General features: G+C 36.2%; 2 protein-coding genes across 7 annotated transcripts in view; one reads left to right on the top strand and one right to left on the bottom strand.

The window, feature by feature from the left end:
* Positions 1 to 7: 7 nt before the first annotated feature.
* Positions 8 to 5,579, top strand: LOC124224916 (prolonged depolarization afterpotential (PDA) is not apparent). Of its 2 annotated transcripts, none has more exons than XM_046637172.2 (5): positions 8 to 314; positions 1,205 to 1,364; positions 1,437 to 1,542; positions 1,666 to 2,035; positions 3,882 to 5,579. In XM_046637172.2, exons 1-5 carry the CDS (start codon positions 161 to 163, stop codon positions 3,980 to 3,982), a joined length of 891 nt encoding a protein of 296 aa, XP_046493128.1. In that variant the 5' UTR covers positions 8 to 160; the 3' UTR covers positions 3,983 to 5,579. The 2 variants fall into 2 exon arrangements, with proteins under 2 accessions (XP_046493128.1, XP_068993702.1); XM_069137601.1 differs by lacking the exon at positions 8 to 314 and adding an exon at positions 396 to 626.
* snu (ABC-type transporter snustorr) overlaps positions 5,164 to 16,143 on the bottom strand; it is a 50,899-nt gene continuing 39,919 nt past the window's right edge. For all 5 annotated transcript variants that reach the window (XM_046637145.2, XM_046637147.2, XM_046637149.2 and 2 more), the window contains 10 exons: positions 14,255 to 14,348; positions 13,322 to 13,489; positions 12,991 to 13,125; positions 12,652 to 12,803; positions 12,261 to 12,468; positions 11,682 to 11,859; positions 11,232 to 11,418; positions 10,039 to 10,304; positions 8,594 to 8,680; positions 5,164 to 7,623 (listed from right to left, as the gene is read on the bottom strand). In XM_046637145.2, coding sequence (XP_046493101.1) covers positions 7,409 to 7,623; positions 8,594 to 8,680; positions 10,039 to 10,304; positions 11,232 to 11,418; positions 11,682 to 11,859; positions 12,261 to 12,468; positions 12,652 to 12,803; positions 12,991 to 13,125; positions 13,322 to 13,489; positions 14,255 to 14,348 — 1,690 coding nt within the window. In that variant the 3' untranslated portion in view covers positions 5,164 to 7,408. The remainder of the gene's footprint in view (positions 7,624 to 8,593; positions 8,681 to 10,038; positions 10,305 to 11,231; positions 11,419 to 11,681; positions 11,860 to 12,260; positions 12,469 to 12,651; positions 12,804 to 12,990; positions 13,126 to 13,321; positions 13,490 to 14,254; positions 14,349 to 16,143) is intronic.

Raw genomic sequence — 16,143 nt, forward strand, 5'->3', positions numbered from 1 at the left:
GTGGGGCAGACGGTACTTTAAAGTGCCTGAAGTGTGGCCAGGTTTAGCAGTGCGTTTAGCTTTATGAAACACAGCTGCACGCGTATTCAAAGAGTCAGTGCGCGTCAAGGCTGGAATCCCATTGGATCTAAAACGCGGTTTCTCATTCAGTTAACGTAAAATGTCTAACGAATCGGACGATTATTGGAGCTTGACCGATGCTGAGCGGGAATACGCTGCCTTGAATTTAAATGAGCATGAGCACGATCGGGAAAAAAACATCTCGGAAATGAGGCAGTGGATATTAGAAAATAAAGACTTGCATACTCGCACTGGTGAGATAAATTATGACTGACTCGCATTAATGCCATTGTAAACAGATTACGTATGGAACATTTTTCGAATACGAAACACTTTTATACTTCGCCGTAACTTATTTAATTATGATTTTATCTGTAAATAATACATATTGCAGAGGTAAAGTTCAATTTTGACAAATTTTGATTAGTCCCTTATTCCGCCACAGATATTGTCTCAGTTGTGTGCCGATCACGCGAGAAAGGAGAAGCGAGAATTCTGCAGGAAACTGATTTGATAGTCAGTTGAAACTACTAAATACTCACTGAAACTATGACTTGTGCTCCATAGTACGTAGGTCACGCGTTTTTTTTTCTTCTTCCTATTTTGTCGTTACCGAGAACCCATTAATTTCTCACATTTAGATATTATACTTATATACAAGAAATGTTAAGTTTTCCGAAAACGTAGATCGCAACGACGAAAGACGACTTTGTGTACTTTGATGCTACTTTCACACGGTTCCCTCACGTTGAGCATCAAAATTGATATTTTACTCAGAACCCGGATGATTTTTTTGAAAATGAAAGTAGAAGAGAATGGCATGATTTCGATCATCCGTAAAATCGATGTCACTTTTCTGAAGAAACAAGAAGTTGAAAAAAAATTTGAAAAAATCAAACTCGTCCATTGTGATGTGTATAATACTATTTTTACATAAAATTAGAATTAAATTTGCAGGAGTAAGATTAAAGTGTTCCGAAGATTCAGAAACAATGACCCATCATGTAAACATAGCCTGCACGTGATCAGTCTTGTTTCGGTGAATAAACCAGCGCGAATTTAGATTATTTAGAGAAACCGAAACGAAGTAATTGTTACGTGCATTGCGGCCACCTTTGGATTCACGTATTAGATATTTTTGCAGATGACTTTTACATTCTGCGTTTCCTGAGGGGGTGCAAATTCGACATGAAGAAGGCGAAAACGAAGTTTCGGAATTATCACGAGCTGAGAGCAACGGTTCCCGAATGGTTTGCCAACAGAGACCCGTTGCTGCCTGAGCTTCAAGAAATGTTCCAGATGGGGTAACATCTATTGAAGCGAAATAGAAAGTTCAAAATGAGATTTGTATTGAATTTTTCTACTAAATTTGACAGGGTATTTTTACCGTTGAGAAAATTCGATCACGAAGGAAGATTAGTCGTTATAATTCGAGCGTCGGTGCACGATCCCAGTAAGCACAAACAGTCAAACGTGTTCAAGGTACGCTTCGACCAAGATTTTAAACAGATTTCAAGATCTGTTATTCGAGTCTTGAAGCAATTAATGCTCGCCCGACTTGCCTAAGGCGGAATCAACAAGCTCCATTGAATCAACGTTTTTCAGGCTGGCAAGATGATTCTTGAACTCGCATCGAGATACAGCAAAGAGGTTTCGCTCTACGGTGTATTCGCGATATTTGACCTTGATGCAGTGACGCTAGGACACGCTCTGCAATTACCGCCAGCAGTGATCAAGCGAGCGGTTCATTCGTGGCAAAGTTGTTATCCGATGCGAACAAACTCCATGGAATTTATCAACGCTCCAGTTTACGTCAACTTCGTACTGAATGTATTCAGGAAATTTATGACCCCAAAAATGAAGTCTAGAGTTCACGTTCATACTCGCGGTTTGAAAAATCTGCATAAAAAAATATCACCGAACATATTACCGTTGGAATACGGCGGCACGGATGGCACTGTTAAAGAATTGACTGGTAAGCGGTCTTTTTTCTATCTCATGAATTACACAAGGGTTCAGAATAAATGTTTGGAACCTGATATGAAGCGGACTTCCATTATTACCTGTATGCCTGATAATTTGATAATTATACTCAATCATATATATCCGTTGAAGAATTATTTTTGTAATTACGATATTTTTGTGAAAGATTTGTACTGTATTAATTATATTGCATGGATCATGTGGTAACCGCGGAGTGTTTCAGTTACGATAAGAATTTACTGCTTTCCTGGTGCCACGGTATCAAACTTCATTTCACTCCCAACTGAAATCTCTGCACGCGTATATATTTATATATATGACTCCATGACATCACTTTCAAGATTCTACGTCGATGTCTCAAATTTGCTTTATAATTTTGTGTATGAAAGTACATGACAAAAAACGTAATGGCAATTTTTTTCAAAATCTTACGACCCAGCGTATCTGAAGTACGATATAAAAACTTGAAAAAAACCCCAACTTTCTAAAATCTGCAAATATTCAGAAAAATCTTATAAAATAGAACAAAATTATTTTTTATTATTGCATATTTGCCATAAGAATGAACATAAAAGCTCATTATAATAAGGGCCGAAAAATTTCTATACAGAGATATTATAATGAGCTTTTACGTTCATCCTTATATCAGAAATGCAATAATAATTAATTTTTTTTTTTAATTCTTCCTATTTATCTTTTTAAGTTATAAAATCTCCATCTTTTAACAAGTGTAAAACTTTTGATATATTTTATAATATTTTTCTAAATTTTTTCAGATTTTATAAAGTGGGTCTTTTTCAAGTTTTTATATCGTATTGCAGATACGCTGGGTAGAAAAATTCTGAAAAAATTACGATTACGTTTTTCGTCATGCACTCCCATGTAAAGAATTCTAAAGCCAATCTGAGAAATCGTCGTAGAATCTTGATAGTCACGCTATTGAATGGAAAATAATACAAACACACGTGTATAACTTATGTACTTTTATACGCATAATGTTGTCTATCATTGGTCATATCAGGCGACGAAGCTATAATTTTTTTAACGCCAAGAATCGAAACAGAATACCAGCCATAATTATTTTATCTGACCTGACGATTGTATACATATTAAACTGTCCCCATTTCTTATCATTGTGTCATGTTTTATGCTGGAATAACATGCAGAGCAACGCAAATTTGTTTATTTGTCGTTCTATACAGTTTCGCGATGATAAATTATAAAGAAATTTGAAGCGTGGAAGAAATATTTCATACGGTCCATTATCCTATTTTAATATATTTACTTGCTGGAAATAAGTTCGATTCGACCTCACGTCTTAATTTTTTTTATTTACATTTTTTTTTCTCTAAATATTGCTACATCCACACCATCTAATTCATGAGGTTGTGAAAATAATTCAGAAGGTGACCGACCGAGCCTGATCGAAACGTCGACATTTAAATAAATCATTTTAACCAATACCGACGAATCGTCATTCATCTAATTCCTGGTCACGAAACGCAATTGATAAAGTAGTACATTTTTGTTTGCACGGAAAATAGTAAAATTGGTTGTTACGTGTGACAAATTAATGACCTGAATTGTCACATTGAGAAGAAAAAATTTATCACAATGTGTACCTTATGACGCTATTAATATAAAAACATGTATCATTATACCGACGCGATGCTTCTGTTGACTGATAGAGGGACAAAGAGGCACTCAATTACTACAGATAAGCATTGATACTCATACGCGTATACAGTAATGTGAATCTATTCAACGCGTGATTAATATACATTCATAGTGAAAAATCGATCGTACATTTATTTCATTTCGGTATTTTATTTTTTCAGAATACTGGAAGACCAGGGTCGAGAATGATCGCGAATGGTTTATCGAAGACGAGAAGTACAAAATGATTTCCACCGATAACAATTCAATCAAACCGTCCTAAGCATCGAATTATTTATTTATATTAATGCACACTTAGGTGTATCACTTACGGATATAGGTGAAATATTTTTTGATAAGCAATAAAATATAAACTCCACTAATTATTGTTCAATTGCCCATCACCTCATTTCCAGGTGAAATTTTCTATATACACTGCCGGCCAGAAGTTCGAGTACACCAGTCGAAATTTCTCAAAAATAAAGATAATCAAACGTTCGAAGCAGCGTTTTTAAAAGAACAAATTTATCTTCATTTTGCTTTTTCAAAAAATTCTTTACACTCCTTTTTGGGCCTGGTACGTAATTTTTGAGCATGACCGTTTCGCGGCGTATGATTTTTTTTTCGTCCCAGTATTGCATTTTCAGTTAAAAAATACGTGTTTAAAACAAAGGCTGTAATTCAACAACTAGGGGGTTTCAGAGAAAATACGTCGAGGGTAAAAAATTGCATAGGTTCACACTGGAATAGCTTAAAGGTTTTCAGAGTTTAAAAAAAGTAATTTTCCTTACAATTTTGGGGTCGGGACTCTGATGAGTGGAGGGGCAATTTTTTCGGTTGGATTTGAAGAATCATCGTCAGTTGAATTGTTGTGTCTCGAAAACTATCAGATTTAAGACAAAATGTTAAAAGAGAAAAACTTTAAGCTTTTGAACTTGCTTCTTGACGCAAAAACAAAAAAAAAAAAAAAGCAGTCAGTCACGTCTCTAACCTCATTTACATGAGTTTTTCGTTGTAAAAAAAAAAAAAAAAAATTTTTGCCATAATTATATACGACATGACGGGATTACGTAAAGTAATAATCATGCCTCGTCTTTGAATATGAAGTTCTTTACATCCAGTCGATTTTACATGTTAAAACTTTTTGGAGCAGGCTAAATTTGAAAAATTTACACCACACAGTCAATGGAAATGTTGGTACGTTCTGTTCAAATTTAAAAAAAAAAGGAAGAAAATATCGTCAGGTTCGTGTAGAGCAATTTTTTACCTTCATACACTCCATGCGAAGCTTAAAACTAGACGTAGAGTTTATTTTGTTTTCATCCGGAGTTTTTGTTTTCGATCCGTTTCGACAGTCTTGCGTGCGATCGGTACGTGCGAATATAATCAAAAAATAAACCATTTTTTACATTCGCGCATACGATATTTTGGTAGAAATTAATGTAGGGCAGAACGATGATGATATAAATATTTTTTTATCTTTATTTCGAGAGACCGATTTTTTTTGTGTTGCTCCCGCTAACTATACGTATGCGTACATTTCGTAACAAATATAAACTAATAATATTACATTTATTATATGTATATTCATAATGAATTATTTATTATACAATCGTATTGGGTTAAATCTCACGCATCGTATATCATGTAGGTCCTTTTAAACCCAATTATTATCTCTGATCACATTGCATCTTGGATCGTACTGCTCGTCTATCGAATATGTATTCATATTTTATTGTCCTTATTATTGCTCTATTTTTCAATACTCCGTTTGTCACGTCAGAATCGTAAGAATTCTTTTGCAGTTTCATAAAAGATGAATCTGAAATAACTTCGTGTTCATTGGCTTATTATTTATATATGTAGATGTATTTGTAATTGAGCAGTCGGAAAAATACTCCGTTATGTTCGGGTAGACAATGTAGTCGGTTAAAATGTCTGCGTATTACAGAGATCAATCAATCGCACGATTATCTACGATAAATTTCGGTTCAATTCGCCTGTATCTCATGTATCGTCAAAAGTCAAAGTATCAAAATTGTTCAATTTCAACGCAACGGTATTCGAAGCGAGGCAAGCCACTCTCACGAGTCAATAATAAGTATAATATCATAATAATAAAATACGAATTATTGTCAGTTGAATGTGCTAACAATAATTATGAAATGCACGCCTGCAGAGAGTATTCTAATTATATGTTAAATACAAGTACATGCTTAAGTCATGGGCAAGTATAATCATCTTATTAAGCTTATCTTCTAATTAAATTCTAAAAACTTATAAAATACTAATTACAATCTTTCCCGCGATATATTTTACTGAAAAGAGAACAAAAAAAAAAACAAAAAAACAACGAAATAAAGTTTAGGGAAAATTATCGAACAGATCATCCAAGTTGAACACATGTAAAAAAATTTGGTTATTGTACAATGACATATTTACTCGATTGCACGTCTCTTTGATTTTAACATTCAATTATACACTCAAGTATAAAAAGAAAAATGGACAACAAATTTGTAGTAAAAGTAATAAGAATAACGGTGGCGCAGGAAAAAATAAAATAAAAAATTTGCTAGTTAAATTATTCGTATAATAATTCTTGTATATCTATATACAAATAAATGTACTGATTACGAACGAGCTACGCGATAAATACGTATCGTTTCAAAAATTTATTTTTATGCTACATGTGTTACGGAAAGAAGATTATAGAAAGAGTTAACAAGCTTACACAGTCCCATGAATAACTGTTGCTCCAATATCGCTTTATACATTTCTTTGATAAAACTGCAGTGTTAACAATAAATCGTATAAACCCGAGTCACCCGGTATATCCATAATTATATTGATCATTGATCGTCGTATTTATTATTAATCACGTATATGAATGTCGTTGTAATAGCAAAAGATAGGTACGAAAGAAGAATGTGGGTCATATGAAGCGAAAGCAGAAAAAAAAAAAAAATTAATAATCAACAGTTGTCCAACTACAAAGCGCGGAAGTTTTTATAATTGAGCAACTTTGCGTATCCTTAACTTTAAGCTAAGAACGGCAAACAGTTTCGTCGTCGTCTTCGTCGTCGTATTTCAACTAACATACACAGGGGGTCTCATACAGGGTCTCGGGATTCAGCGAAACTCTCGAAGATTCCCTAATCTGTTATATCATCACAATTTCTGAGTCAGTTAAACACGAGACAAGAAAGTGCAAAGTACACTCACTTTGACCCTCAGCGTTTACGATACAGGTTTTTAAAAAAAGGGAAAGGAATTTCGAACTACATTGGAATTCAGAAAGCTGAATAAAAGGCAGAGAGAGAACGATTATCAAACTACCACGATTCCTTGATATTGTGGAAAAAATTAACTTATCACAAGCAAGCCAGATAATCGTTAAAAGTGGGCCTTAAATATTTGCGAGCTGATGATCCTGTTTGCTTATTAATACAATACGTATCCATGGTTCATTCAACGAGCTTTCGGGCATATCCATACCGCTGAAACGACGACAACGTAACGAGTCAAAAGACAGATAGAGAGAGAGAGAGAGAGAGAGAGAGAGAGAGAGAGAGAGAGAGAGAGAGAGAGAGAGAAGAGAGAATTTAAAGTGCATATAGTCTCTTTTCTTAATTCTTAAAATTTACTGTACACACACACACTCACAGACAGTAACAATTCCCAGGATTGATTCCACCTTTTAACGTTATCTTTATCCCCGTTTGAATTTTAGCACAAGCATGCTTATCGTGAGGAAAACAACGATCCAGATTATTGTTGAGATGAAACCGTTGTAAACGTCAGGCTCCGTGACACTCCATCCACGTGTTAGCATCGATCTAAGCGACGTGGTTGCCATCGTTAGTGGCAAGCCTTGCGAAATGTATCGCAGAACTGTTGGCATTCCTTCGATTGGCCAAATTACACCTGCGAAAAGACAAATCGATACCGTGGCAATAATTTTCCGCGAAAACCGGTGGCATTTATAGATTTTTTCTCCTTTTTCAACAGTTAATTTCATATTGACACTTGTTGATCGTCATCCGTTGTAAAATGAAAAATTTAACTATGCCAACATGGAAAAAATAGTGTTTCGGTAAATTTGTAGAGAGAGAAAGAGAGAGAGAGAGAGTATTCTGAATAAATGAGCCAAATTCGTAGAGTGAAATCGAAGGAATCTATTAAATTTCCAACCACCTCGAAACAATTTGAAAGAAGCATCGATATCTAAGCATTTGCGTATAATTTTAGTATTTTCAATTTTTGTATTTCTAAAGACAATCTTTGTAGACCGTAAATTTAATAATCTGATAAATACTCTACATCGTAGTATGATTAATTAAAAGCATCAATTGGAAAACAGAAATATCTTGAAATGAAACTCCGTTACTAGCTCAAATAATTTCAGAATCCGATTTCGTTGTCTAATCTATTTTTTCTTATAATTATAGCCCCCCCCCCCCCCTTCGCCCCTCTTTTTTATAATTTTACAATCTCAACCGGATGACTCGAAGGATAAGAAAATCTCGGTACAGGCGTCATGTTCTTTTCAACCTTTATACCGGCGGTGATTTTAATGTATATTCAAATAACCCACATTTGTATTAATTGACTATAGCTTGGCCAGTATACTGTATAATACTGTATATATTGTATATAATGGCGGCCGAAAGGTTAATCATTCCTCTGAGCTGTAGGTGTTTTTATCTTTAATTAATGCAAGAATTTATCTGTGATATACTTGCAAGTAAAAAAATTCTACTTGTAGTAGTTGGAAACGGAAATATGACCGAGGTCGGTTGTCTCCTGTTAATCATTACTTTATATAATGATCGTGAAAGGTATACATGTACTATTATATGCATACGTAGTAATTGGTGCCTGTGCATATACGTACCACTGAGTAAAAGCGTTGGGTAAAAACTGCCAAGCGCCAATTGAATGGCATTTCTTTCGAGTTCGCAAATTGCAGAAATTACAAAACCTGGAACATGATAAAAACAACACGTCGAAATCAAAGTACGGGCGTTGTGCTGATTAATTTAAATCGTGTAAGAATTATATGAATCCTGATAATAAACGAATTCTTGACACAAATTAAGTTTCAACACAGCGAAAGTGTGAAATTGTTCTTAGTTAAATTGTCTCTCATTACGTTATAATTAATTGATGTGTTCGCTGTAATCACAGCTCGCAATTTTATCAAGCGAATTCATCCTTGAGTCGTGAAGTTTCAGTAAATCGTTGTAAAAATTATGATTCTGCAACAGATCTAAAATCTGCAAAGGCTATCATATTCAGTTAGATTACAAAGTTGAACTGCAACATAACGTATTATACAGTCAACGCGATCAAAAGTTCACACGCTGATATACAGATTGCGATTGAGCTAGCACTATTTACATATATTTTTAATCGGTTTTATTTACCATTGCAGTTATTGCTGCGCATTATGCTGCACTGCACTTTTTTGCGAAGCGTATATAAGCCAATTATCATTCCGATGTAACACAGACCGCATTGACGAATGCAGGATTTAATTAAAAGACGACTTGCAATGTTCAGCTGACGAATTGCGTGTAATAAAAATCGTTCGAATATAAAAATTATTCAATTGCGGACAACGGAAAAAGTATTGTGTTGCTCAAATTTAATTTTCGCTGCTTGCACGAAATCCTCAAATATTTTCTCCAATCGAAAAGTAACATTTTGCTGAACGATCAAATTTTCTACTCAAAGTCCAGAAATACTCAGTAAACAGCCTTGCTCACTGTAAAGAATTTCTGATCTGCAGCTATAAAATTTTATTAACAAAAAAGATAACCTGAAACAAGTTTTTTGTTTTTTTGTTTATTTCTTGCCTCGCAATCTCAGTTTTTTTTCTACGAAACAATCTGTACAACGCAGATGTACGTTATAAGACTTTGAACAGTGTATAAATTTCCTTAATGATCAAATTATACAGAATAATACAGCAAGGATATATTTCTTCTGTTCGGGGTTCTGAAATTTTTTCAATTAAAAGTTATTCAAAGAACCCCATAACTCCACGTATGCAAATATATTTGAATAAATTCATTCGAAGACTGATTTACACTTAATTAAAAAACTTTTTCGTTTACTTTAAAGCGTCTGGTGAACAACCTTGTGGGACAATAATATTGGCGAGTCAATAATTGAATTTTTTTACATACAGTTAATCGTTTGATCGTAAATTGAAATAATGTTCTCTTCCTGTAGAATAAAATGGTTAGTTTAAGAGGGAGAGAAAAAAAAAGAGAATAAAAAAAACACGCCATTAACTATCTTATTCAATTACAATTTGATAATTTTGCAACGTACCGAAACACATTCCGCAGAGTCCCTGAAGAATCGTGAGTATGATCACCCAGCCGATTTCACCCTTGCACTCAACCCCGAAGACTAGGATCATGAAAATAAGGACGAGAGCGGTCTGGCCGCACATAACGACGAACTGCGTAACGACGTGAGAGAATAAAATTTCCCCGGGTGAAACGCCGGCGACCCAACTTCGATCCAGAAGACCCTCCATCCTCTCGATGATCAGGGCGGACGAGGTCAGAGCCACAGCCAAGAAAAATACGATTCTGTAATTGAGAAATCACGCATGTACGACACGATTCAAACATGTGACATTATTACACGCTGCGAAATCAAGGATCAATTACATCGCTGCTCGGTGCTCAAGAATTTCGCCAGGCAATAACAAAATCCTGACCTTTGATAATTTTATATTTACGACGCATTGTAAGAAATATTTAATAGCTTCCTCCTCGAGTCGTTGTTGTTTTGTATCGTAGACACGGTGACCTTATTGCTTGTTAAGCTGATCGGCAATCGTTGAATTTTCATGGATCTGATTAGATGGAAGAAAATAACTGATCAGACCCAGTTTTGTTACATCTTTTTGGACGGATTGCTGTCAACGTCCGGTCGATAAAAATCATCTTGTTTTCTTCATGAGCATGTTACCTTTTTTTTTCATGATTTACAAAAATTAGAAATATGCATTTTCCACGATTCCTGTACAATCTGCATGAAAAATTAGGCAGATGTGTTGAAGAAAGTTTCTTGTATTCGTTTGAATTCAACTGCTCGAATATTAAGATTTTTTATACTTGTTAATCGCTAGCGAAGAACTTCAATTGTATATTCCACTATTTTTTTTAACCTGATTTTAAGTTCAGGATCATTTTTAATACCAATTTTAACACTTAGAGTAATGTTCTCTTAGTTCTATTTCAACTTAGTTTATTTGATTTTTTTCACTAAATAATTTTCCCACCCCAAGAAATATTTTTGTGCGATACGAGTGAAATAAAATTTCCTTGCTGATGGCTGAAATTCTTTTAACCCACAGCAAATATTTCATTAAAGAAATTAAGCAACATTTACATATTAAAAACTACACAGTAGTATACGTCACTACACCGAATTTGTAAATTTGCAATCAGTAAATATCTGGTAAATTCGCCATCATTTTCAACACTGCACCGTAATTTCGATTTACTCACGTTAAAATGACACCAGGCGCCACAAAGTCCGTAAAACTGGGTTCGTTCGAGCCATAAATGGGGTCCTTGAATTGTATCGGAACGTCAGCCAATTTGGTATTCTGATCACAATTCGAGAGAAGGTCCTTCGCAAAGTCCCTGTACGTGTATTGCAGATTCCTGGCTAACATTAGGCCGATCTGTTGGTCTGTAGACAAGCGGAAAATACAATCGTTGATAGTTTTCCTTATTGCCTGTAGCCGCTCAAAGTCATTCGACCTCAACCGTGCGTTTGGACTCAGCAAACTCATCGCGCTTCGTTGCTTCTTATTTTACATGTATGTTAATTTCTTTGATCTATAGATTTGGCACCGAGGTTGAGAATCACCGGTTGGGAAATAGGGAAATAGAGAAAGAAAATAAAACAGACAGCGACCATTCGAAATCGACTCTCATGAAAATCGGACTTACTCGACATGTCTAACCACACTCTGATTTCACTTTGGTCCAGCGTTTCGTCGTCAGCATCACGGCCGAGAACCATTCGTGCTACCAAAGCGTCTGTAAAGTTCTCTGTGAAGTAGAGAGCCCCCCAAGCTTCGCCGGCACGAACAGCGTCCTTTGCGGAAGTTGGGTCTGGATAATACTCCTGAAAAGTAGCATTGCAGGTGTTTGGAACATCGAATCGGATCGATGTAGAGATTGCGATGCACCTATACCTCTCTATACGGCCGCTATTTATACCGAATTTCGCTAAAATGGTATTTTTTAATTATGGCACTCGTTCGATTGTTTCTTCATACGGCCAAAAAAATTATCTTTATGCACCATTTTTTACAGGAAATACAAAGAGTAAACTGCTTTATGAATGAAAAACTATATTATTTTATGAAAAATTAGAATAGAATCAATTGAACTTGTACGGGTCTGTGCAAAGGTAATTGATTCGTTATAGGGCTTTTCGCTTTACGGTCAACCTTTCCGGAATACGTCAGGGCCGTAAAGCGAGGTACGAGTGCATTTCAAAGTATAAACGTGCGCGCCACTCACTTTGACCATCGTTTCGTTGTCGAGAAATTTTAAATATCGACAACTTAGATTCGTAAAACTGCAATTTTTCTCAATTGGACAGCTCAAGTTTCCCCAGGTCATCTCGTGATTAACGATTGCGATCTTCAGTCCCGTTGGATCCCTTCCAATAGCAAGACAGAATAGGATCACCTGCATTACCGGCAGGGCGAATATGAAGAGCATAACTCTGTTTGAGCGAGAAGAAAGGGAAAAATCATTATATAAGTCGAAGTGTGATTTGCCGTCATAGGAGAGAATAACTTGTACCCGATAGTAGAAAGTTTCTTACGTATTATGTGCGCATGTGCGTCATTATTATCAAACATCCGGAGTTTGTCGAAATGTCTACAACGTTATATTATATACACACCCGACGTTTCTCCACATCCGGAGGAAGTTTTTTTGCAAAAGGGCTCGTATTTTTCCAATGCTGGTAATCTTGTAGCAGTCGGTAAAGTCCCCGCAATCATCGCATTCTACCGAAGTATCACCTTTCGCTCCAGGAAGCGGTTTTCCGTTCAGCTATTTAAAGACACGAGCAATCAGTTGTGGACAGGTATAATCGACGTGGCTTTGAATTGGCAAATATCTGTGCCTATAGATCAAGCACTTGACAGAACGGAGCAGTTTCATCGGTACACGAAAAATGAATTTCCTCTACATCGTCGAATTTTTACCCAGTTTTAAAGATCGGTCGAATTCCACTTACGTCGTAATGACTGCCAACGCCGTTTGTCGTATCGTGAATGAGGACCTCTTTGCTCTGGTGGAAGTTGAGCCCAACGACTCCAGACTCTTGAATCACGTAAACTGGTTCATCTTTTTTCCCCCAGTTCAAGGAGGCCTGTGTATAAAAAATTACAAAGTATATTCTGAGAGGACTAGGCCAGTTATTTTGAGATTATAAAATACCTCGTCCTCGCTCGCAACCGAATCCTTCGGATAGCATTAAACAAGAAGACGAAGCTTGAGTGATTTTTAAGTAAAGGATTATGAGTAGTGACGACAACAAAAATAGCAAAAGTTTTCCGAATCCTTACCAAGCTGATGTTGTTGGATATGTTTAATTCTGTCGTGGGTTGGGTGGATTGTCCTTGTTTTCTGGACAATTTGAGGAACACGTCTTCAAGGGAGGCACAATTGTACATGGTGAGAAGTGCCCTCGGTGATTCTTCGGCCAATAACCTTCCACTCCTCATCAGACCGATCTTAGAAGAAGAGAAAATTCTCGTTCTAATCAAATAATTTTTACCAGCACGCTAGGTAGGTACTTGATGTTTGATACTCGTAATGACTACGTCGGTATGTCAATTTTACGACGAGGTTCAGAGTTGTACTACGAGTAATTGGATATATAGGGAACGGCGCTGTAAGAATCTTATAGAACTGTACGTTACGGTAACAAGACTCGTTATTTAAAGATATAACGTAACAAGTTTTTCCTTTATTTACTTCCTCGGAGCGTGTGTCCTAGGAACGTGAAAGTGTATGTTGCGGTATCTGTTACAAGTTGAATATTCTAGCTACCGATTTCGTTGGATGTTTTCGCGTCAGGAAAACGAACTAGAATAAGCAGAAGAGTGCCAAAGATTGATTCAACATTTAATTTTATCGTGACAATGGTTCAAACTTTTCGTGGAGAGCTTCGAAAGGAAAATCACGAGTATTTCTAAACGTGATAAATCAAATCAACCGAGTTATTTTCACATGTCAAAAAACAAGACCCAAAGTAAACTTTGTACCGATTTGCGACAGCAAAAGTAATCCGCAATAAATTCAGACGTAGACGTTAACTAACAGCGACATAAATTGTCAGCATCTGTGATTTACAACCCGAATGAAAGCGAAATTCTAGCACGAGCCTTGATTGTTGGGAAAATTGAATACCCGTTTACTTCAATTAGGATTGATCGTTATTTGCGAAGCATGAATTATATCCACGTCATTAAATTCACAACGTAGAGATTTGTTACCATGTGAGCCTGTCGAGCCTCTTCTATGTAGTGTGTGGTAATGATGACAGTTTTGTTCCCATCTTTGGTGATTTGTACCAAGTGATTCCAGATACTGAAAGTAGTAATAAATAAAAATGAATCTTAGAGAGTAGTGCGAAAATCTTGAATGGGAAATTTTTGATTTTTAGTTTTCATCAGCTTCTCGTAGCTACACGCACTTCAAACCATCCCTCAACTTCCGGATCCACATGCCTTAATGGCCATGACACGTTTGATCTTGGCAATAAAAAATCGTTCGCGTGTAGAGTCTCCTGTTTTATCGTTCCTAAATTACATACGAGTCCACATCGTGTAGACGTAACGTAACGATTGTCTGTGAGTCGATGATGCAACAAATTGCTGCGATCTTTGGAACTACGTGCGGTAGGCAGGCTGCATTAAGTTATGAATTATATAATACAATGCCTAACGATGCAAACCAGAATTGTGGCTAAAAAATAAAACCTGATCTTTCCACGACCGTGGAGAATTTGTTAATTTAAATGGCGGCGAATAGACGAGAAAAAGAGATGTTAATTCGTGATGAACGTAGTCTGTTGGTCAGACTTCAGAGATCGATTAGCCGTAACCCTCGACGTCAAAGCTATTAATTTTATAATAACGTGTGTATTGACCTCGAGTCAAGGTAGCCGAAGCTATTAGTGATAAGAATTTAATTGATCTTTCCCAGAAGCATCATCAAGACTAAGCGCAGGACATTTGATTATGGAATATTTATGCACGGAATGAATTGAAGTGAAAGGTAATCACTTCTTCAAATTTTCATGCCCGCGATAGATTGAAGAAATAACAATCGCTTCCGACGTTATATCGTTCGGCTTCGAAAACATTTCGAAAAGCTGCGCGTGCTCGATTTTCCTAACTCAATGTTCCATCGACGTACCTGCAGGTCGTCGACATTATTCTGCGTCCATTTTGAGATTCCCGATTTATTGCATGCTGCGATTATTCGAAACGATTTCGAAGAGAATGTTAAAATTTTACAGCACTCTCGCAAAATTTATTCGCAATTCATTAATATTCGTTACTCCCGCTGGTAAAAGATCCTTGACTGCAGTATATAAATGGCGGAGGTTATTTTAACTTAATAAAATTCACTGTGACTCGAATAGAATTAATTCTTCTTCTTGTTGATTGTACAATAACGTAGACTGTATAATATCCCGTCGTTCGTGACTAAGAGAAAAATTTCCACAAATTATTAGAAATAAATTTTACAACAGCTGTATCACAGAGAATTTTGAATTGAATAATTTTTACGTCCAACGATAATATTCTGAGGACAATCTACGACTCGATGCATGAATTATATATAATTAATGCAAATGACTCGGCGGTTTATGTGAACGCAAGGAATGGCGTTGATGATCTCTATCGATATTCAGAACTATGGCCTGATTCAGCTTAGTTAACGTTCACGGTCGACCGGTGAAGAAAAAGGTTACCTGGTCCAAAATCAACATCTCAAGTCTTTGGACTTGAGACGCGCTGGAAAATATGACGGACATCATTTGGTCTGAACGAGACCCAGCTTGACGTCACTAGCCAGTTTTTTACAGTTCGCTTCTTGCGTGTGTGTGTGTGTGTGTGTGTGTGTGTGTGCGTGTGTTCGCGGTTTTTTAATTACTTTTCTGTTTTATTATTAACTGCGGCACGCACGTCAGTGATCTTCGACCGATGTAAATTTGCCGCAATTCACCTGGCGGGGTAAACGTACAAGTTGCGTCTCGGGACTTAGCCACGAGCGCGATTAGCTTTTCATTGTTACAAGAAGAACGAAAAGAAAAGAAGGGTATAGAAAAAGGAATACGAAGAGCATGTTGTTCGGTAATATAGCAAATGATGTG

The sequence above is a fragment of the Neodiprion pinetum genome, chromosome 1, assembly GCF_021155775.2.
Source record: "Neodiprion pinetum isolate iyNeoPine1 chromosome 1, iyNeoPine1.2, whole genome shotgun sequence".
In the NCBI taxonomy this organism is placed as follows: Eukaryota; Metazoa; Arthropoda; class Insecta; order Hymenoptera; family Diprionidae; genus Neodiprion; species Neodiprion pinetum.

Coding starts and splice junctions, on each gene's coding strand:
- LOC124224916 (XM_046637172.2), top strand. CDS start 161: ATGTCTAACGAATCGGACGATTATTGGAGCTTGACCGATGCTGAGCGG. Junction 315..1,204: donor AGACTTGCATACTCGCACTG/GTGAGATAAATT, acceptor ATATTTTTGCAG/ATGACTTTTACATTCTGCGT. Junction 1,365..1,436: donor CAAGAAATGTTCCAGATGGG/GTAACATCTATT, acceptor TAAATTTGACAG/GGTATTTTTACCGTTGAGAA.